This window comes from Dama dama, chromosome 1 (assembly GCF_033118175.1).
Source record: "Dama dama isolate Ldn47 chromosome 1, ASM3311817v1, whole genome shotgun sequence".
NCBI classification, from domain to species: domain Eukaryota; kingdom Metazoa; phylum Chordata; class Mammalia; order Artiodactyla; family Cervidae; genus Dama; species Dama dama.
In genome coordinates, this window is record NC_083681.1 from 75,156,247 (window position 1) to 75,177,212 (window position 20,966).

The window sequence follows — 20,966 nt, forward strand, 5'->3', positions numbered from 1 at the left end:
AGCCAAGCCTACTGCTGGGCCAGCGGCAGGGCTGCGGAGGCCGCCCGCCCGCGCACAGCTCTCGGGGGTGCCGCGAAGGGCCAACTAACGCCAGCTCTTTCCCCCGCGTGCAACAGGGTGCTGAGGTGGAGGCCGCACCGGAGCTCGCGGCAGCACAGGGCCAAGGAGCCAGGGGCCTTTGGCTGTCAGAGGAGAGACAAGCTGGAGGCCCCGCAGACAGTGCCCCCCGCTTCGGCACCAACGCCCTGCCTGTGTCAGTGGGAGCCCAGAGAGTGAGGCCAGGGGCCTGCGCGGGCAGGGGGGCAGGATCCAGAGAGGACACTCCTCCACTCAGACCACCAGAGGCCCAGGGCCCCATCGAGGCTTTATTCGACACCACTTTGTTTCAATACAAACAGTCCAGAAAGAAGTCACGTCCCTTTGGGGGAGGGGTGTTGGGAACAGTGGTCTGCGGTGCTCGGGAGCCCAGCCCCTGTCACAGGTGGGGGGCCCAGGCTGCTGGCGGCAGGGGCAGGTGGCACCAAGGATGGCACAGTGCATGGCCCACGGCCGAGACCTGCCACTCCATAGGTGCCGCGAGCTCTCCGTGGGGGTGCTGCCCAGGGTCCCGAGGCCAGGATGGTGCAAAGGAAAGCCGCTTCCATCCCGCACATCCTCTGCTTCCTCGGCCAGCACTACGCTCACAGCATCCAGAGCGGAGCCCCGGGCAGAGCAGACCCACCACGGCCACCAAGCAGGGGAAGAAGGGACAGAGTCTCCGAGGGACCGCAGTCCACCACGGATGGCACGGGAGGACTCGCACACACCCAGGAGGAGGAGGAGTCCTCCGAGCGATCGCTGCAGAAAGGGTCAGCAAGACAGAAGGTCACTCGGGCCTCTAGTCCGATCCCAAATGAAAGCTTTAGGTACCAGGTCCAGTTTCTAGCCCTTAGCAAGGCCCAGGCAGAGGTCCTTCCCGTGCCCTGCCCTCTCGGTGCCGGAAGAGACCACAGGAGCAGCAGCAGCATGTCCACAGCCTCCCTCCCTGGGGGCTGATCCACAGCAGAACTCTTTCCAGACCTCCCTGCTGGTTCCAGAGCCGGGGACCGACTACATGGAAGGATCCTAGAGCCGGCAAAACAGCCTTACACTTTTCGCTCTCCCTCCTCAGGGAAGGCCTGGAGCCAGAGTAAGCCATCCTGAGGGAATGCCCTCCCCCAGGGTGGCAGGCCAAGTGAGCAGCAGCGTGGGGGGCAGGACTGCTGAGTGGAGCACACGGGGGGTGTGCAGGGAGGGGAGTGAGGGACCCGGTCTCCAGGCGGAGGTCAGGGCTGCTCCTGCCCCTTCCTCACCTGAGCTCCTCACAGGCCACCCCACTCACACCACAGGCATAAAGTAACAATTCCTCCCCAGTTTCCACAAGGCAAGCACCCCAGGCTGAGGAATCATGAGGTTTCTGCTACTGCCACCACCGAAAGTCTGAGATACGGAGCCTGGGTCAGTAAGAACCATAGCGATCCTGGGGATGATGGAAAGAAAAAAAAACAAGTCAGAGTCTCTAACCTGCAGCAGCTTCCCAGCGAGGAGGGAAGCTTCCCAGCAGCTTCCCAGCGAGCAGCTTCCCCCAACACACCCCAAAGGACTGGGGGGCTGCGGGGAGGGGTGAGTGAGGGAATCAAGCACCCATCTCACCCAGGGAGAGACTGTCTCCTATTTACTGTGACCTAGGAAAGGGGGTGTGGTCAGATCCCCAGGGGGAAGCCCTGCCTGATAGCACAGAAGCTGGAGAGGGAGGAGAACTAGAGTGGGGGAAGATCAGTGTAGACACGACCCCATCTCAGGGAGAGGCCCAGTCCCAGGGCCCAGCTTAGAGGAAGGAAGCTGTCCTCCAAGAAGAGAAAAGGCACCCTCTCGGGCTGAGGCCACCCTGCAGCTGAGTATGGACATGGTAGAGGAGGCCACCTTCTCAGCACTACCCTCCAGTCTCCTCCCACCCCAGGTCACGCGGTCCAGCCTCACCTGCAAAGAATTCATCACACCATTGGCCAGCACGGCCATCTTCCCAGCCACAGACTTGACACCCTGCTTAAACTGGGCGATGTCAGCCGTAGGCAGCACATTCCCCAGGGACACGCTGCCTGTAAGAGGGAGGGGGTGACCCAGCGCCCACAGGAAGCCCTTGCCAGCCCCCAGTGCCCTCCCACTTGGCCGGCAGGCCCTCCTGGTGCCTGCCCCGGCCCCGGGCCCACCTGCTCCGTGTGCACCATCCACGTCCCCGAAGAGGTCTGATGAGCTGATGGCACTGCTGCCCGAGAGCTGCTGGAGCCGGGACCTGGCTTCATACTGTGGCAGGGAAAAGGTGAGGTCTGCGGCTCTCTGCGCCACTGACCCAGAACTCACACAGGCCAAGCCACCCGGGTGCTAAAACCCAAACAGCAGGGCAGACAGTCCACTTCTGCCTGCTGCCTCCAGGCTCAGGGTGGACCACCTCACCTCAGTATCCACCTCCCGCCCGAAGAACATGTCAGAGGAGATGGCTTTGGCTCCTGCAAATTTCTGACGTGCTTCGCTCGACTCCAGGCCTGAACTCCGGCTCTCCACCTCCCTCCGGTTGGTGACTCTGAGGAGTGGACACGGGACAACGGCTCTGCCTCTCCCCACCGCCTCCAGGGAAGTGTCCCTGAAGCACTGCTACCCTGCGACAAGCCGAGGCCTCCCGGCGGTGCTCCCCATAGTCCCGCCTGACTGCAGCTCTAGACCTGGGGCCATCTCTCCTCCACACTGAAGCCACGACACAAGAGAACTTCCATTCCCTTCCCTAGGCAGCATGGAAACAGGGTTTGGAGGGGCCAAGGCTTCTGCCCCAAACCACTAGGATGACCCAGTTCTCAGTCTGCCTGGACTTACACCTCCTCTCTTGGTGTAATTATGAGTATCACCCTTTTACCCTCAAAAGCATCTCGGTCTGGCTGAGAAGGTGTAAGGTCACCGCCGCCTGACCCTGACACACACACAGCTCGGTGTTTGTCAGTTTCATTTAACCGTAAGGCGGCCCTGGGAAGTTATGAGTTATGTCCCCATCTTCCTAATGGATTATTTGCAGATATCTATCAGTTAATCATTACCCAGATCAACATGGAATATGTTTTTTAAAAAATTCCTAGATGAGAGCCAGAGACACATAATTGTCGGGAGGTTGGGAACCGAAGCATGAAATCAGGCCCCTCCTGGCAGAAATGGACTTCAAGCACAGCAGGCTAGTTAGGCCTTCTGAGACACGAGAGCAGAGCTCAAACCCAGGCCGGCTTCCTGCACTCTTCAGTCTGGTAGCCACTAGTGGCTATCCAAATTTATTTAAGTTAAAAAACTCGGTCCCTCCATTAACACTAGGCACTCCCGCAGGACTTGGGAGCCGCATGCGTGGCGGCCACCACACCGGCCAGCGCAGCTACAGAGCACTGCCACCAGCACGGGCGTCCTAGAGGATGGTCCTCCACCTTTCTGAAACGGGCCGAATGCTGGAGATGGTCACTTCCGGCTCCTTCTCATCCATCCTGTCCACACCCCAGGAAGCATCTGTATCCCAGCGGGAACCGAAACTCTCCCCCAAGGAGAAGGGGTTGTCCTTGTACCTAGGGAGACAGTAGAGGGGCTCAGAGAAGCTGGGTGAGGAGCACGGCAGCCAAGCCTGCACCCCAACAACAGCCTTACTTTGGAGGCCCAGAGGCAAAGGTACCAACGTCGTCAAGTAAGTCCAGCTGCGAGCGGGAGGCCTTGGCACTCACTGGGGTTTCCTGCTCGATCACCTGCATCTCGGACAGCACCGAGTGGGAGACGGAGCTGCGGAGAGAGGCAGGGCCGGGGCGGGCATCCACGTCGCCGCACAAGAGAAGACGCCCAGCTGCGGGCAGAAACCCGCTTCTCCCTCACTGAGCACCACCCAGAACCTTCTCCCCTCCCTGCGCCCAGGGCTGGGCGAGGCCCAGCAGGGAGTGCTAGACCCTGTGCGGAGCTGGAGCGCACCTCCCCTGTCAACCCGTCAGCCTCGTCTTCTCCAAGCAGGGTCCCCGGGCCAGCGGCCGCTTGCCTAATCTCAGTGACACTGTGCTCCAGACAGTACTGCTTTCTGTCCTCGGCTTGCTGTACCATGAGCCGCATCCTGCACCATGCGGGACACAGACAGACGGAGAGGAAGAGATGGAAGATGCCCCAGAACCAGGAAAACGAGTCTAATGGCATCACAGGATGAGTTCTTAATTAACCCATCCTTTTCTTGTTTTTTAAAGAACAAAGCATTTCAAACTAGAGTCTGGCCTTACGCACTAAGACCTGAATCTGCTGTCTGGTTTCCTAAGGAGAAGAGGCACTGAATTTGGCAGGCAGTACCAACTCGTGATGCCTCTCTTCCCTGCTGTGTTAAAACTCCACAGAGGCATTTTAAGGATTAGTTTCATTTAAATAAATTCATTAAGATCTACAGCTTTTGGCTGGCAGAACTCTACAGAGTGACTATTTTGCAACAGAGTTTTAAACAGGGTAGGCTAGGTTTAAATAAGATTCTACTGCATAACAAAAAATAAAAAAAATTAAGTATAGCCTTTAACCCAGTAATTTCTGTGACCAAAACAGGGACGAGGAAGAGACGCAATCTGGAGTAAATTTTGTTTTCCTGATTAGCTGTGGGTCACACTAGTAGGACACAGACTGAAAGGGAATAATTGAAATCTAACTCACCACACCCTGAAAGATTAAGTAGAAATACCTAGCTTTATCTTTTACCTGAGGAACACAGTATAATGGCTACAAATGCTGAATATGAAAGAGTTCTATGTTCAAAATCTAGTTGGACCAATTACTACTATTTTGGGCTTCAAGCAAGTTGCTTAACTGCTCTGAGTCTCAATTTTCTCATTTGTAAAAAGGGATAATAATACGTCCTGCACAGGACTTGTGTTTAAATAAAGCCACTGGCGAAGCTCACACCCTGGAGAGAAGCAGGCACCACTTAGCACAAGCTCACCGTAGCCAGGGTTTCTCACTCTGGCACTGCCAGATATGCTGATTTTTAAAAGAGACAAAAAAAAATCTAATATTACTGAAATCTCCAAACGCTAACTCTCAGTGTAAAGCAAACAAAACGCCTAGGAGAACTGGTGAGCAGCTCTTGTTTCTGTTTAAGAAAACCACAGCAACCTAAACCCAGTGGTCCTGAAACAGGAAGGGCACCACCCAACCAGGGGCATCTGAGAGTCCGGGAGTATTTCCAGGTGTTACGGGAGCTGTCAGCACTAACAGCCTTTAGAGGGCAGGGGTCAGAATACGGAAAGCCCTGTGATTCCTGGGAAGATCCTGAGAAATAAAGAACTGTCCTGCCATCCAAAGAGCCGTCAGCGCCCTCATGAAGAAACACAACCCTGGTCTCTTGGACGGTCGAAAGAGCACCTGATCCTGTGTTTTGACTCGTCAAACAAATACTTGGCGAGCACAAACCTACCACATGCCAAGCACTATACTAGGCGCTTGAAGACAATAAGCAAGGCCATCTATTAGCCTCAGAGGAAGACTGAGCTGAGAATACTAGGAAGAACCTCCAGGGGTTCCCCGGAGAACAATGGCATTTCCCTGCCGCACCCCAAAGCTGAACCTCACCTTCGGGACACCAGTCCCATGCCCAACCTCTCGGCCTGCTCTCGCTTCTTCCCTTCCAGGTTCTGCAGCTTCTTCTCCTCCTTCTTACGGTCAATCTGGAGCTCCTGGTAGGCCAGACGCATGGAGGCAACCCTTCGAGGGGACAAGCGTGCCAGAGTTCAGCAGACATCCTGACCTGTCCTGCCCGCCCAACCCCACGTAAGCCGGGGCCTCTCTGGCAGACACGCACATGGACTCCTCGGCCTGCTTCTTGGCATCAGCCGCCTGCTGTTCACGGAGCTTCTCTGCCACCTGGGCCTGCCGCTCAATCTCGCTGAAACTCTGGCTACTCACCTTCTGGGCCCCTAGGCCCTTCTTGGCACCCAGCTGGGAAGAGAATCATGTGATGAGAGTTTTGCCAACCACAATGTCCTCTGTCCCCTCCTCCCCTCTCTGGCATGGAGGGGACACCCCCAAGGAAAGGGCTCCTTCTTAAAGTTTAGTGTTTAAAAACAAAAAAAAAAAAATAGGAGCCCATCCGCATGGTGGAGAGGGAGAAAAGTGGTTCTGCCTGGAGGCAGGCATGAGGCGGCCCACACAACCCCAGTGGAGGTCTAATGCTGCCAGGCCCGGGATGAGCCAAGCACTTAGGCACACAGTCTCGCTGACTCCTCCTAAGAGCCTTTAAAGACAGGCCTCTTGACAGCCCTTTCACAGTTGAGCCGCAGAGAAGCTACGCACCTTTACCAAAGTCATACAGTCATTTACCAAAGTGGTCGGATCTGACCCAGCCCCTAACCACCCTGCCATACTGCCTCTCCCCACCTACCCCCTTCTTCACTGCTGCTGGCTTCTTCTTGCCAATGAGGGAGGTTTTCGGTTCTGTGTGAGGAAGAGGGTGGGGCATGAGCAGAGACAAAGGGACATCAGAGGCGGCAGCTCGGTCCACGCCATGCAGCTTCCTGGCAAGAGCTTCTATGAAGAACAGCTTCAGGCAAAGAAACGCACAGCTGCCACCACCAGCTCCAGCCAATGGTGTCAGGATGTCCAAGCCAAGACGGACACGGTTAGGGGCGGTTACTGACTCCCAGCACATGGACATAAGGACCCAGACCTGAAGCACCAGAGACAAAGGCCCTGACCCCATACACAGACTGCCAGGCCGGGGCGGCGCCACACACCAGCCTCCGGCATGCAAGGGGCTCCCGAAGCAGCAGGAGGTTACCTCTGGCAGGAAGAACCCCTTTAGGTGACAGATACATGGACTCTAGAGAGAAACAGATTCGTGGCTAACAGCAGGCCCTACCCCAGAGCCTCCATACAGCTCCCAAGCCCAGAGGCCTCTACAGAGCCTCACACCAGACCCAGGCCACACCAGCCTTCTCACAGGATCGTGACGGTCACTCTGATGGTTTCCGGTCCCAACCCCCAAAGGCCAACAAAACAAACCAGGGCAGCAAATGGATCGTTCACCCTGAATTAAGTCTGAAGGACATCAAGAAGACAGAAAAGAGCTGAAAGGCCAGGGACTGGCTGGGAAAGGGCCGCGTCGCCTCCAGCCATTAACAGCTCAGAGCTGTCCCCCTGTGTCATGGAATGGACCAGAGAGGCCAGTCTTGCACCAGCCTCCAGGGCTAGGTGTCCAGCCTCATACCGGCCAGACCCAGGCCCACACGCTGAGGCAGACCCCAGGCCTGGGACACCATCCGCCAAGGGTCTGCTCTGAAGTCCCTTCGGTCAACGCTGCAGCCACAGCTTCAATCTCAGGCCCCACTCCAGAGAGACAAGAAGTTCAGTCTCCTGGGACCTCAGTCCACACAGGCAGCAGCAGATCTGAAAAGAACCCCCATGGCCCACCCGCTCCCAAGACACCCCACTCCTGCCAGCTGGTATACTGACCCAGAGAGGCTTTGGGTGAGGTGCCAAGCAGGTCCATGTTGGGGCCATGCTCCGGCTCTGTGAATGCAATGGTGGAAATTACGTGTGACACTCAAAAACTTTCTATGAGCTGCTCTTAAAAGTGACAGCACTGCTTTCCTCAGCTTTCTGAGGCCACCAAATAGAGAAGGAATTCCTACCACTTTCCCTAGGGGACTTAAGTGACTCCCAACCCACCCAGATACACACAAGACTCCTCGCTTCCATTCCCTTGGTCAGGTGTCCCACTCCTCTGCCCCAAGCCCTTTGCCAAGACCAGGGTGCACGGCTGGAACATGGGCTGAACTCACGTGCCAGACCACTGCTCTCTGCAGACAGGGCTGGCTGCTGGGTCTCTGATGGGTCGGTGGCTGGTACATTCCAGGCAGGGGGCTGAAAGAACCAGATGACAGAAGCCTCAATGAGCCATTCCTGCTGGCAAAGAGCACCAAGTACCTTGGGGGTACAAGGCCCTACTCCAAGCCCGTGAGGAAAAGAAACTGGAGGTTAGCGAGTAAAATTATAGTTGCTATTCACCATGGAGGGCTTTCCCAGTGGCTCAGACATTAAAGAATCAGCCTACAATGTGGGAGACCTGGGTGTGATCCCTGGGTTGGGAAGATCCCCAGAGGAGGACATGGCAACCCACTCCAGTATTCTTGCCTGGAGAATCTCCATGGAGAGAGAAGCCTGGTGGGGGCAACAGTCCATGGGGTTGCAAAGAGGTGGACACAACTGAGCGACTAAGCACAATGGAAGAAAGCAAGACAAAACTACAGCCATCACCACCTCTTCACTACTTACTTACACCTAGAACCCATTCCCCTAATTGAATAACCACCAACAACCAATGGACACTCACCATGTACCAGGTACAAGTCTTAGGGGCTTTTCACATATAAATACGTTTAATTATCACAACAAACCTATGAGATAAATAGTTCTCCATCTTAGAGACTGAGGTTTTAAAACATTAGGTATCTTAACCCACACTAGAAAAGCCAAGCAGAGAAGCAGGGATCCAAACAGACAAAGTCTGACTTGAGCACCCAGCACCAACAGAGGGAAACCTCCAGGGGTGGGTTGCTTGGGAGGAAATCCTTTCACATAAGGAAAGAATCCAGAAAAAGTTATTTGGGTTCCTGATATCTCTTGAGCCTTCAAGTATCTTCTCATTCCTCCCTAGCACCCCACTTTATAGGGTTCTGTTCCTAAGGAGGGCCACACTGCACCCCTATTCATGGAAGGAGGAAAAAGCCAGCTTTACCCAGCAGTGGGCCCCACACATTCCCCATAGGGGATATCACACCAAGGTGATCAGGATCCATGCCCGTGACTGTGGGCCTCGGCCTCGGTAAGTAAACCACCTGTCAGGAACAACTGTGGGAAACATTCTTGTGGGCACTCACTTGAGTATGTTCCAAGAAGAAATCGGACTCCTTTTTCTCTGGGGAGTGACTGGGAGCAGTACTCACACTGTCTATCCAAAGCTAGAAAGGAGAAGACACCACTGAAACACAGGACTCTGAATATGCCCACGACCCCAGCCCCAGGGAACAGGCACTCACATCAGTGCCATGCCGAGCCAGGGCCGCGCTCCCCAGCTGCCGGATCTTCTCTCGGTACATCTGGGCAGCTCGACTATTATACTTGGTGTTGGCATCACTGGCTGTGCATCCATGTTGGCGGAAAAAAGCTATCTGGTGAGCCAAGAAGTGAGAACATGCTACAGGCGATTTTTCCCAGAGCAAAAGAGGCACCCCCACCCCCAACACACACACAACAGCCCCGTTATTACTCAAAGAGAATGATGCACACTGCTGACACCAGCAGTTTTTCACAAAGCTCCTCAGAAACTCCTGCAAGATAACACAGCCACCCATCCTGTAGGATGAATGTCTGAAGCCTAACCCTCACTCAACTCTGCCTGGGAACAGCATGATACACCCATCCTTCCTGCAGGCCGACAAGAGCCAGTCGACTGTGGAGGCCCCAACTCCATTGGCCTCTCCCCAAGAATGTCTGTCCCGGTTAGTTTGAATCCAAAGCCCCTTTGAGAAGAACAGTGACCAATGCCCAAGTTTAGAGAACAGCGTACAGAGCTGCCACAGACCAGAGAATCCTCTGAACAGAGAAACAGAGAGGGCCTCCAAGAAGTCACTGAGAGCTGAGTACCCGGACAGAAAAATGGGGGCAGGAGGATGGTAAGGAGGAGCTTTACCGCATTGGCATTCCCGCCGACCTGCATACACCGCAGCTGGAACCAGCTCCAGTTGGAATCCAACTCTGTGGACCTGTGTGCAAGGGCTGTGTGTCACCTACCAGCAGGTTCCAGGAGGCGCTTCCCTGAGAGACCCACACCTGTCATTTGGCCTCGGGTTGCAGTAGGCACCCCAAAACCGTCCCCAGCCACCACCCTGTCTCCTCCACTCCACCCTGTCCGGGAGAGCTCTGCTCCACTCTCACGTAGTCAAAAGGGTACTGTTTTCCAGACGCGAAAGGAAATGGAGGCTTCGACTCGGCCTTCCTCTTAAGGACAACCAGAGTCTCGCTCCAGCGTATCACCAACTAGGTCAACTTAGGTAACTCTCCCCCCGAAACTAACATTTCGAGGGTCGAACATCACTACCAGTAAAGAGTTCTGACCCAGACGCGGACACGAACCGCCAGTGTAACAGGAGGCCCACACCAGCGGTTCCCTCCCGTGAGAGTCTGGCGAACACTAAACTCAGGGCGGTCCAAGTCCAGGCAGCCCACTCTCCCCTGCCGAGCACTCAGGTCCCGGCCAGCCGCGAGGAGACCCCACCTGATGAAGCTGAGATGGACGCCCAGGGAGCGATGCACCCCGGAGCAGTCAATGCACAGAAAAACACCGTACGTGATGCTGGCCCAACTCGGATTCTTGGCGCCACAGTCGAAGCAGGCCTGGGCAGAGAAGGAGATGAGAGAACGGTCAGGGGCCTCGAGTCGAGGCCGGGCGCTGACAACCCAGGAAGAGAAGCCCGCGCCGGCCCCTCCCCGTCCCTCAGACGCCAGGGGAGCCGGGGGAGACCCTCTCGGCCCGCCCGGGGCCCCGCACGCCTCCCTCTCCCGCACCTTGTTGGTCGGAATTGCGCGAAGCCTCTTAAAAAGCGTCTGGATCTCGGTTTTGCTCGGCTCGGCCGCCATTTTCTCTCCTTCCCAGAACAGCAGCGCGACCGACGGGTCCCGCCACGGGCCAATCCGCGGCAGCCAAGGCGGGTCAGCGGGCGGGCCTCAACGGAGGCCGGCCCACCGAGGGGCGGGGCGACCGGTCCGACGCGGACCAACGGGCGAGCGGCCGGCGGAGCGGGCGCCGTGACGTCAGGGGCCCGGGCTCCACGCGCGCGCGCCCGAGTCCTCGCCGCGCCGCGCGCGGGCCAATCCGCGGGCGGGGCGGGGCGACGGCTCGCCCACAGGCCCAAACCGCGCCGCGCGCGCCCCGCCCCCCGGGGGCGCGGAGCCACCTCCCAGAAGCGTGTGGGCAGCGAGGCTCGGCCCTCGGCCTCGGATCAGGCCAGTTCCCGAACGGTGAGTAATGATTAACAGCCCCTACCAAACACTCGCGGTGCCGCCGGCCTGAATGGGAAGATCAACTGGCCGGGCTCCCGCTCCGCTCAGAGCTCAACTCCAGACCTCCACCCATCCTCGGATGCCTCGCACCAAGTCTGATCACGAGTGCCCTGCGGGACCCCAGGTTAGGTTAGGGTCCCGTTAGGGTCCCGAGGTCCCAGAGCAGGTACCAAGCTGGCACACCTCCGCCCAACCCCCGCCCCCGCAATATACTGAAGGCCCACGACCTCCCCCCAGTGCCTCCCTCCAGACGCCCTCGGCCGCCTGGCAAGTGTGCAATAGCGAAAAAGATGCACAGAAGCTGTTTTTTTCTTCGAAGTTTAATACACACGAGAACAAGCCACAAGAGTGCTGCTAGCCCAGAACTACACTCACCCCAAGCCAACCCCAGGAACCCCAAAACAGAGAGACCAGGAACTGGGTCCACAGCTCCCGGGGAGACTGGAGGACTCTTTGGGGAGGCCCAAGCACCCCTGAGCCTTTCGGTCACTTCCTGACCTCCCCATCTTCCCCTCATCCTAGACTCAGTTGGCCCTTCCCTACCAGTCCCTTCCCAGACACAAGGCCCCCACCCTCCCTGGGTCCCAGGACTTCCTCCCTCCTGGAGGGACAGAGTGGTCACAGGGGGCAGGATGGTTCAGGGCCCTCGGGTCCGGCTGTCCAGACAAGCTGGGCTCTGACTCAGGGTGGAGAAACATTGCATAAGGGCTGCCAAGGCAGGTCAGGCCCCCACACACTCCACGTAGTTGGCAGGGTACAGGCCAATCCGGCCACTCTGCAGCTGGCCCTGACACCAGCCCTGTTCATCCTCCTCGCTCATCTTCAGCAGCTCCTCCCCTGCGAGAAGGGGGATTGGTCACTGGCAATTGCCCGCCCCACTCCTGCAACTGGGTCAAGGACTAAGGGGGAGGGGGTAGTCCCCGAACCCAGCTAGAAGAGACCAGGCTCAGGCAGAGGGAGGTCAAAGTCAGCCACTCCACCCCCACCCCCACCCCCCACCCCCAGGCCCTGAATTCAGCAGTCAGGCCTCAGCTGGTGACTTTGAGAGGCAGGTGAGGGCTCCAAGCAGACACTCTGACTCCTGCGGGATGGACCCAGAGCAGCCTTTTTTTTTTTCTTTTTTAATAGTTTTTTAAAAATATTTATCTGGCTGCACTGGGTCATAGAAGTCACATGGAATATCTTCGATCTGTGTTGCAGCGCGCATGCAGAATCATTCGTTATGGCATGCGAACTCTTAGCTGGATCTCGTTCCAGGGATCGAACCCCAGGCCCCCAGCACTGGCAGCATGGAATCTGAGCCACTGGACCAGCAGGGAGGTACCTAGAGCAGTCGTAAGCTCAGAGCACCGACCCTTGAGAACTGAGCATCTGGCTTCCCTTTCTCCACATTCCTGCTCAGACTAGTAAAGGGGCGAGGGAGACGGGCTGCAGCCTGCAAAGGACCAGGAGCAGGGCTCTAGGGTACCTGCTCGGAAGCTCAGCTCATCGGCTTCTTGCCCCGCGTAGTCATAGAGCGCCCGCACCCGCACGCCCGTGGCAGCCTTCGGGGGGTTTTCCTCATCTGACCACTCCTCCTCCTGTCTGCCACTAGAGGGGGGAGGACAAGGGGGCATGCTTGAGCAGGAGAGCCTGGGACTCAGGGCCAAGGGCTCCCCCCTGCAGGAGCCTGGGGAGAGGCAGATGGGGGAAAAGCTGCAGGATTCTAGCCTGACTTCTGCCACGAATGCCTGCAAGCTCAGGCACACGTCCAGCCACGCAGAGCTGACACGGGCAGTACATGAGAGGGAGTGTGGGGAGCACCTGGCAGACCACCATATAAACTGGCATCTTTACAACTCAAAATACCAGCTTTGAACCCACTTCAGGTGTGAAGGGCATGAAGGGAAGAGAGAGAGGAAGGAGGAGGGCACAGCAGGGGGCAGAGCTGTGTCCTTCCCAAAGCCTGGATCCTGGCTCTCACCGCGGGGACCCCGGGGACTGGGGCAGGGGTGCAGCGCCATCTCTGGTGGGTACGATGCTGGTTAGGGTAACCTCGTCAGGGCTCCGGCCACCCTTCTCCTTCCGGCTGATCGTCCTCTGTGTGTCCAAGGACCACTCCTGTGGGGACAGTGTTCAGGGTCGGGTTGGGCTGTAGGCTTGGTGGCAGCCAGAACCATCCTGATCACCTATACCTCCTCCATCCCAAACCCCAGCCTCCTGCCGGAGCGCCAAGATGAGCCCAGTGGGAGCCTACCCCATCTCTCAGCCCCAGCCTGCCAGGAACAGGTACCTCAAACTGGGGCCAGTTCATGGCCATGCCTGGCCCGTGGGTGCTTCGCCACCAGCGCAGGTCCTCCTCGTCGCTGGCTGCCTCGATGCCCTGATGCAGGTCTCGGTGGAGTTCGTGGAACCTGTGCCCCGGGTATAACCCTCAGGCGGGGAAGCCCTGAGCCTCTATTCCCCACCCTACCCGCCCCCCGATGCACACCCTGCCCCGTCTCATTCAGCCCAGCCAGAGCCCAGAGGCGAAGGGAGAGAGCCAGCCTCACCCAGATCTCCAGGCCCACCCAGCAGGCCGTACCTCTCACTGCTGGAGAGATCCAGATGCTGGTGTAAGGTGAGCAGCATATCCTTGAAGAAGAGAAGCCGCTGGCGCTCGGCCGCCTGGCAGCTCTCGAAGGCCTGCTCCATGTCCTCCATGTAGCGTGGGGTGTAGCGGTGCAGCTCCGCCAGGGTCTGCTCATACTGGGTCTTCGTCTGGGTGGGGAGAGGAGGGGCTCTGGTGAGGACAAGACCTTCTTCCCCTACTCAGGACTCTGCTAGTCTTTCCTGCATACCTGCTGTGGGCTAGGCACCAGGGCCGGAAACCTGGCTCCTGCCTGAGAGGACCCCAGGAGCCTAACAAGGGAGGTGACATTCAGGCCCAGCGGCTTTAAGAGTCTGGTGGAGGGACTTCTCTGGTGGTCCAGTGGTTAAGAAGACGCTTTCCAACGCAGGGGACGTGGGTTCAATCCCTGGTTGGGGAACTAAGATCCTACATATCTTAGGGAAACTAAGCCTGAGCACCACAACTTAAGACCCAACAAATAAATAGTAAATTTTAAAAAATAGATTTTTTCAAATAAAAGAAAAAAAAAAAGGTGGTACAGAGTGCGATAAGGTTAACCTATGGGAGCAGAAAATGGCAGCCCCCACTCCAGTGTTCCCAAGGACAGAGGCGCCTGATGGACTAGTCCTTGGGGTGGCAAGGCAGACACGACGGACCTCACACGCACAGGAACACACACACGGGGAGCCGTGGAAGAAATCGGAAAAGGCTTCCCAGAAGTGGAAACAAAGCAGCACCTCAGAGGACAGGGAGGCTCTGGATACACGGAGCTGGAGGAAAATCGCTCTGGCTGAGTGAGCAACATGAGAACTTGTCCCAGGGGGCACACGGAAAGGAAAGCAGCTGGGAAGGTCTCCTCAACTGCTAAGATTACCCCAGTGGCCCACACCGCACCATTTCTTTCCTGCCTAAAGCATCCTCTTTCCCTGGTGCGTGCACACTGCGCCGCTCAGTCGTGTCTGACAATTTGCAGTTCCATGGACAGTAGCCCGCCAGGCTCCTCTGTCTGTGGGATTTCCAAGGCAAGAATACTGGAGTGGGTTGCCATGCCCTCGTCCAGGATATCTTCCCTACCCAAGGATCAAACTCACGTCTCCACTGCATCGGTACTGGATTCTTTACCACTAAGGCCATTGGGACACCCCATCTTTCTCGGGGTCCTATGTTACATGATAAGATGGAGAGCAGGGGGCAGGTGAAGACGAGAGCAATGCCGGGGGCTGGAAAAAGCACTCAGGGAGCCCTGAACTGGGCTGCCGGGTTCCTCAGCCTGTACCTTCTCCGCCTCCTTGGAGCAGCGCTCTGCCCGTTCCTGCAGCTTCCGCAGCTGCTCCTGGGACACGGCGCTGTCTGCCTTTGCGTGGCTCTCCCGCGTCTGGGCAGTCTTCTCCTCCTTCCGGGCCGTGTGGTAGCTCTTCTTGGAAGCCTCAACCTGGCGCACACGCAGGGACCGTGCTGGACCCAGGACCCTGCGCCGCGGCCCCTTCTCGCCCCGGGCCGACCCAGGCAGGGGGCGGGCCTCTGCGGCCCCTCCTCCCTGCCGGGCTCACCTCCTTCAACCTCTTGAGCCAGGGCTTCTGGGCCTTGCGGAAGCCGTCCTCAGCCGCGCGGCTCTCGCGGAAGCCCCCCAGCACAGGCCGGTGGAAGGCGCCCCGCTGCCAGGAGCGCACCCGCTCGCTGTCCTGGCCCTGCAGCTTCTCCCGCACCTCCAGGTGCAGCGCGCTCAGCCGCTCGGCCGCTGTGAAGAAGGCGTGCCAGGCCTTCTCCAGCGTGCCATACTGGGGGCCTGCGGGGAGGGGTGAGCTGGGGTTGGGCCCGGGCTGCTGGCAGCGAGCTCCCCCTCCCCAGCAGGGGCTTCTGGGTGCCAGGCATGGGGCAGAGATGCAAAGATGAACGACAAATGACGTCAGCTGCTGCTGACTGAACACCTACTGTGTGCCTGGACACACGGTCCCACTGAATGCTTGACTCATCCACCACCGTGAAGATGGCATCACCAACAACGTGAAACAAGTGAAAAGGCAGCCCAGAGAAGGGAAATTCGTTGCCCCGAGCATTCCAGCTACAGGTGGAGCTCAGATCCAAACCCAGGTGTGTGGTATAAATCACTACACTCTGTTGCCCCAGAGGGAAGAACTAGTGTCTGTCCCCAACGAAGGAAGCTTGTTTGGATAGAAGGAGCCCAAGCTCCAGAGCCGGAAAACCTGTGGGCAAGCGTTAACTCTTCTTAGCTGTGTGACTTCAGGCAAGTCAGTTTGCCTCTCTGAAGTATCCCGTTCTCCTCTAGCAAATAGTTAGAACAAGACCATCTCCATGATAGGTTGGTTGTAAGTCATGTCTGACTCTTTGGCCACCCCATGGACTGTAGCCTACCCGGCTCCTCTGTCCATAGGATTTCTCAGGCAAGAGTACTGGAGCAGGTTGCCATTTCCTTCTCCAGGGCATCTTCCCGACCCAGGGATCCAACTCACATCTCCAGATTCCCTACCACTGAGCCACCAGGGAAGCTCACAGCGTTGTTAGAAATATCAGAATAACTCATATGAGGGTGCTTGGCAAACCCTAACAGCACAACTGTAAGAATAACCAAGAGGATCTTCTCTCTTTAAAGGGAAGGGGGACAGGGAAGCCTCCAACTTTCCACAAGAGGTGCAAAAAGAAACTGCCCTGCCTGGCTGCACCGCCCCCCCCCCACACCCTGCCCCGCCTTGGCGGTCCTCTCCTCCCCACGGGCCCGAGCTCGGGCTCACCCTTCTCCACGGCACCCCTCCACTTGCGGGCCCAGTCAGCCAGCTGCTGGGCATAGGCCTTCTCGATGCGGGCGCGCTCCTGGAAGCAGCTGATCAGGTCCCCGCAGAGCCGGTGCCCGTCCTCCACCCGCTGCACGGTCCGCCTATAGTTGCCAGCCTGCGCAGGAGAGGAGAAGCCTGGTGTCGCCCCGGGGGAGCCGCTCCCCCCCCACCGGGGGCCAGGGCTGACACGAGGCTCCTCCTTGGGACAGGTGGCTGGGCCCAGAGAGGGGTGGGCATTTCAGCGCCACCCCCAAAGCTGGCACCCAGCTGCTCACCTCCCAGAAACTGCCCTCCAGGGCCTCCCCTCCAGCCTCTTCCTCTGGAGCCATGGTGTCCCCGCAGCACGGAATGGTGGCGGATTGGGGCTGCAGAGGGCAGAGGGGTAAGCAGGAAAGCCAGGCGCACTTCGGGGGCGAGGCAAACAGCCTCTGCTACCCCTGGGTTCTGCCCCGCCCCCACTGCCATCCCCACTCCCCAAGGAACTGTCAAGAGCCAGGACTCAGCAGGCAGGGGTCTGGAAGTCCCAGGAGGGGCCCGAACAGGGCAAAGATGGTCGTTCCACGGCTCCTCCTCTTGCCCTGGCCTGCCCTCCCCACCAGCTCACTCCATGTACCTGGGCCTAGGGTTCACTCCGGAGACCTGGGTGTCCAACCCTCACAGCTGCCACCGTGATCCTGCCTTGACGCTAACAAGAGCAAAGCAGGGGGTGAGGGTGGGGCTGACCATGTCCAGGGCGGTGCCCAGCTCCCCCGATATAGCAACTGCTGTCAGAAGCGCCAGATTCCAGCCAGGAGAATGCCAGTCGGGTCACACGGTCCAGCCAGGGATTACATGGCAGGCGGGGGTGGGTAGTGGGCAGAGGGCCCTGCTGCCCCGACCGCAGATGAAATAAGGGAGGGCTCTGTGGCCTCTCCTGGAAAAAGGCGACCCCTCCCCAGACCCAGCCAGGTCAGAGGGTAGCCAGCCACACCCCAGAAGCTCCCCGCACTGGCCAGAGCAGACTGGGAGCCAGGAGGCCTGAGTCTTATCTTGGCCATGAAGCTTGAACAAGTGCATTATACTGTCGTCTCCTAAAGGGCCTCGGCTCCCTCCCAAGATGGAAATCCCGCCTTCTTCCCTGTTTCCGTGCCAACACTGGTAAAAGACTCAAGGCAGCGAACAAGACCTGTGAGGAGCCTGACAGTCACAAGGGACACTCATCCTGCTCCACGGCATCCCTGAGGTCCCACAGGATTCCGTGAATAATGAGTAACTCAGCCCCACCCTCCAAAAGCCCAGAGTCTGGGACAGCACGAGGTGTCAGACAGGTGATCAGCCAGTTACAACAGTGCAGCTCCAAGACTGCGGGGGAGGGCAAGGCAGATTCCAGCCCCAGAGCTCCCCCCCGGGGCGGGGCGGGGGGGGGGGGGGGGCTAGAGGACCCAGAGGCACGCAGCCACTCCCTGCCTATCCCTGGGCAGGGTCTCAGCTGTCCCCAGCATCAACTCAAGCCCCTAGAAGGAAACCACTTCCTCCTCTGAGCAAACCCCAGGGACACGGCCAGGCCCAGGAGAATAGTGTGTTCATTGCCCCCAAAGCAGGGCTCTATGACAGTCCTCCCCGAAACTGACTGCCTCCCCACCCTTCAAAACTCAAGAGTGAGGGCTTCCCAGGTGGCTCAGTGGTAAAAAATCCACCTGCCAATGCAGGAGACTCAGGTTCATATCCCTGGGTGGGGAAGATCCCCTGGAGAAGGAAATGGCAACCCACTCCAGTGTTCTTGCCTGGGAAATTCCATGGACAGAGGAGCCTGGCAGGCTATAGTTCACGGGTCACAAAGAGACACAACTTAGCAGCTAAACAAACAATACTTTAAATGGGTGAATTGTGTGGTATATGTCAATAAAGCTGTTATTAAAGAAAACCAAGTGAGGCATCTTCTCCAGGCACCCTCCCATTTCTCCATCCCCAATCTTCACCCCTCTCTCCAGGTGTATATCACATTGGGTATATATCTCCGGGCATATATCACATATCGCCTTGTGACGATATTGGCAGAGACTTCCTGAGGGTCCAGTTTGTGTTCCTCCAGACACTGGAGTTAGTAGCTGAATTTAAAACACAAACAAACGACATCCACCTGAAGACCAGGAAATGCACGGGCTGTGGCAGCTTTGAGAAAGCATGGCCTGAGTGGGCTTCTGCCTCTCAGCTCACAGCAGGGAGAGCTCGGGCCCTGGGCGGAGATGCCTGGGCCCAGAGAAGAAGGATGGAGCAGCCTGCCCCACCGGGGTCCTCAGCGCTTCCCCCTTGCCTCCTCTTGAGTCTGTCCCGTTTACCCAGAAAGGACCTGCCAACAAGATGGAGAAGAGCAGAGCTGCAGCTGTAAACCCCAGGGCCTCAAGAGCTGTCCCGGCCAGGCATCCAGGGCCAGGGGCCCCCTGCCTGTCCCAGCCTCCCGGCTCCGGCTCCCAGGAGAGCTGCCCCCCACCCGTTCCCTCTCTCTGGCCCCAGAACAGAGCGAGCTGTGTGTGCAGGGCTGGCACCGCTCCCTCCGGCCTCCCAGAGCAAACACGAGCCCAAGCCCGAGGCACAGCCAGCCCCACTGCCCCAGCCGGACCCAGCAGTGGGGGGAATGGGCCTGTGCCTTGACCCCTGCTGAGGAGGGCCAGCACCCTGTGTCTCCCGACCCCGGCAGAGACCCCGCCTGGTCCCCAGAAGACGCTCCTGCCACGGCCAAGAGCTCGCGAAGCAGATCATGAACCTTCCCAGCCCAGGAAGCCAGCACCTAACTGGGCTTGGCAGGGTCTCCTCCTCACAGCGTCCTGAGCCAAGGTAGGGAGTCTCGGGGTTCAGGGAAGAACCCACTTTCCCTTAGGAGGCCGCTAGGTACCCCTGTCCAGACCCGCCCGACCCTGTCCCGAGTCCCAGGGCACGGCCCTGGGAGGGAGCCCTGCTGTCCTGCCCTTGCCCAGGCTCGGTCCTGAGTCACAGGCTGCGCCCAAGGACCTCTTCTCCTGGCAGCCCCTCCCGATCCGCCCGCGGATTTGACGGCACCAAGGCGGGCGGTTGACCGGTCCAGAGAGGGGTGCTCAGGCAAGAGTCTCCGGAACCTGCAGCCAGGGAGGCCCCGAGGCTGGGGGAGGGGCGGCGCGGGGAAGGGGGAGGAGGCCGGGCCCGGGAGGGGCATAACAAAGGGGCACTTTTGGAAACCCGACCTGCCCCGCCTGAGGTGCCAGCTCCCCGATGACGCACTCCCAACCCGGAGCCCTCACACCAAACCTCCGAACCCAGGGGCCGCCGGTCTCTGGCCTCAACACCCTTATGGACGGGCGCCCTACTTGCGGGCCGGGCGCTGCACACCTCGGAGCCGGTGGAGCCCACGAGGAGCGGCCGGGCCAGGCCTGGCCCTGGAGACTCCAGGACTTCTCGGCCAAACTCGCTGAACTCGGCCTCGGCGGGAGGTGGGGGCCCGCCGGTCACCGCTGAGGGGAGGGGGCGCACCCTGCCTTGGCCCGCGCCGCCGGCAACTCCAGATGGTGGCCCGGGACCGGCGGCCCCAGGAACTGGGACTCTGCTAAGGGCGAGGGGTTGCTGGGGAGCGAGGCCTCTGCTGGGGTCCCCGGGCGGTCAGGAGCCTTTGAGGGGCCCCAGGAGATGGGGTGGCCCGCCAGCCCAGACGCCTCCCTACCTCCCCCCCCAACACACCCCGCGGCAGGTCTGGGAAAGTGCCGGGCGCTCGGCGCCGCAAAAGGGTCCTCCCCCTCGGCGCGGCGGCAGCTCTTGCCGCGCTCACGCAAAGCGCTGCGACCCCGGGGCTCCCGGGGCCGGAGCCGATCCCACTGCAAACTTCAGGAGCGGGAGGAGGAGAGGGCGTGCTCTATCTAGCCGCGGCTCCCGCCACCACTTCCCCACCGTCCCCTCCCGGGCAGCACTCACCGCGTCCTCCCAGGGCGCCTCGGCGGGTGGGGGGTCCGGCCACGCTCCGACCCAAGTCCTGTAGCTCCCGGGCCCCGGCCGCCGCCTCCCGGAGCGCGCCGGGCCCTCCCCCCGGGAAGCCCAGCCCCCAGCCCCGCCCTCTCCTTGCGGCCGCGGGCCCCAACCTCACCGGCCAGCGGCGGGGCGCAGGAGCTGCCCGCATCGCGCCGACCCGCGCGGCTCCCGGGGCGCGGGCCGTGGGGTCGCGGTTCCCGCCCGAGGAGCGCCAGGGCCGCCTTTCCAGGGTGGTGGCGCTATAAGGAGTCTGATTTCGGCTTTGCCCCTCCCCGGCCTCGGCAGAACCTGGGAGAGCCATGGAAGCGGGAAGGAGTCTGGCCTGCACCGACTCCCTTTGGAGGGAGGCCGGGGGGGTGCTACACTGCCTTACTCTTGTTGCTGAGCACAGCTTTCTTAAAAGTTAGGAGTTAACTTAGACGTTAACTCTGGAGAGGCTCATAATCATCCCCTTGTAAGCATTAGGACTCCCATTGTATAGATGCAGAAACTGAGGC

General features: G+C 59.1%; 2 protein-coding genes and 1 long non-coding RNA gene across 5 annotated transcripts; 1 reads left to right on the plus strand and 2 right to left on the minus strand.

Annotated features, from left to right (window-relative positions):
* Positions 1-330: 330 nt before the first annotated feature.
* ARFGAP2 (ADP ribosylation factor GTPase activating protein 2) lies at positions 331-10,754 on the minus strand. Its single transcript, XM_061153086.1, has 16 exons — positions 10,621-10,754; positions 10,331-10,449; positions 9,746-9,818; positions 9,093-9,224; positions 8,934-9,014; positions 7,836-7,917; positions 7,507-7,563; positions 6,437-6,489; positions 5,858-5,994; positions 5,629-5,760; positions 3,691-3,819; positions 3,477-3,611; positions 2,473-2,599; positions 2,229-2,322; positions 1,999-2,117; positions 331-1,498 (listed from the first exon to the last, which is right to left on the minus strand). The coding sequence occupies exons 1-16, from the start codon at positions 10,690-10,692 to the stop codon at positions 1,478-1,480; spliced, it is 1,563 nt and encodes a 520-aa protein (XP_061009069.1). The 5' UTR covers positions 10,693-10,754; the 3' UTR covers positions 331-1,477.
* Positions 10,755-10,999: 245 nt separating this feature from the next.
* Positions 11,000-17,864, plus strand: LOC133063581 (uncharacterized). 2 transcript variants are annotated; one of them, XR_009694446.1, is made up of 5 exons: positions 11,000-11,073; positions 12,316-12,435; positions 13,311-13,383; positions 13,605-13,714; positions 17,574-17,864. It is a non-coding gene; the product is annotated as an uncharacterized LOC133063581 (long non-coding RNA). The 2 variants fall into 2 exon arrangements; XR_009694447.1 differs by lacking the exon at positions 17,574-17,864 and adding an exon at positions 13,910-14,175.
* Positions 11,417-20,519, minus strand: PACSIN3 (protein kinase C and casein kinase substrate in neurons 3). 2 transcript variants are annotated; one of them, XM_061153114.1, is made up of 11 exons: positions 20,416-20,519; positions 17,111-17,182; positions 16,773-16,862; positions 16,456-16,612; positions 15,256-15,491; positions 14,982-15,137; positions 13,679-13,854; positions 13,388-13,508; positions 13,079-13,215; positions 12,584-12,705; positions 11,417-11,952 (listed from the first exon to the last, which is right to left on the minus strand). In XM_061153114.1, exons 3-11 carry the CDS (start codon positions 16,824-16,826, stop codon positions 11,837-11,839), a joined length of 1,275 nt encoding a protein of 424 aa, XP_061009097.1. In that variant the 5' UTR covers positions 16,827-16,862; positions 17,111-17,182; positions 20,416-20,519; the 3' UTR covers positions 11,417-11,836. The 2 variants fall into 2 exon arrangements, with proteins under 2 accessions (XP_061009097.1, XP_061009107.1); XM_061153124.1 differs by lacking the exon at positions 17,111-17,182 and having other exon boundaries at positions 20,416-20,494.
* Between the last annotated feature and the right edge of the window lie 447 nt (positions 20,520-20,966).

Coding starts and splice junctions, on each gene's coding strand:
- ARFGAP2 (XM_061153086.1), bottom strand. CDS start 10,692: ATGGCGGCCGAGCCGAGCAAAACCGAGATCCAGACGCTTTTTAAGAGG. Junction 9,819..10,330: donor GTCCATCTCAGCTTCATCAG/GTGGGGTCTCCT, acceptor CCTTGCACACAG/GTCCACAGAGTTGGATTCCA. Junction 3,612..3,690: donor TTTGCCTCTGGGCCTCCAAA/GTAAGGCTGTTG, acceptor CTGTCTCCCTAG/GTACAAGGACAACCCCTTCT.
- PACSIN3 (XM_061153114.1), bottom strand. CDS start 16,826: ATGGCTCCAGAGGAAGAGGCTGGAGGGGAGGCCCTGGAGGGCAGTTTC. Junction 15,138..15,255: donor GGCTCAAGAGGTTGAAGGAG/GTGAGCCCGGCA, acceptor CGTGTGCGCCAG/GTTGAGGCTTCCAAGAAGAG. Junction 12,706..13,078: donor CAGTCCCCGGGGTCCCCGCG/GTGAGAGCCAGG, acceptor TCCCCCCTCTAG/TGGCAGACAGGAGGAGGAGT.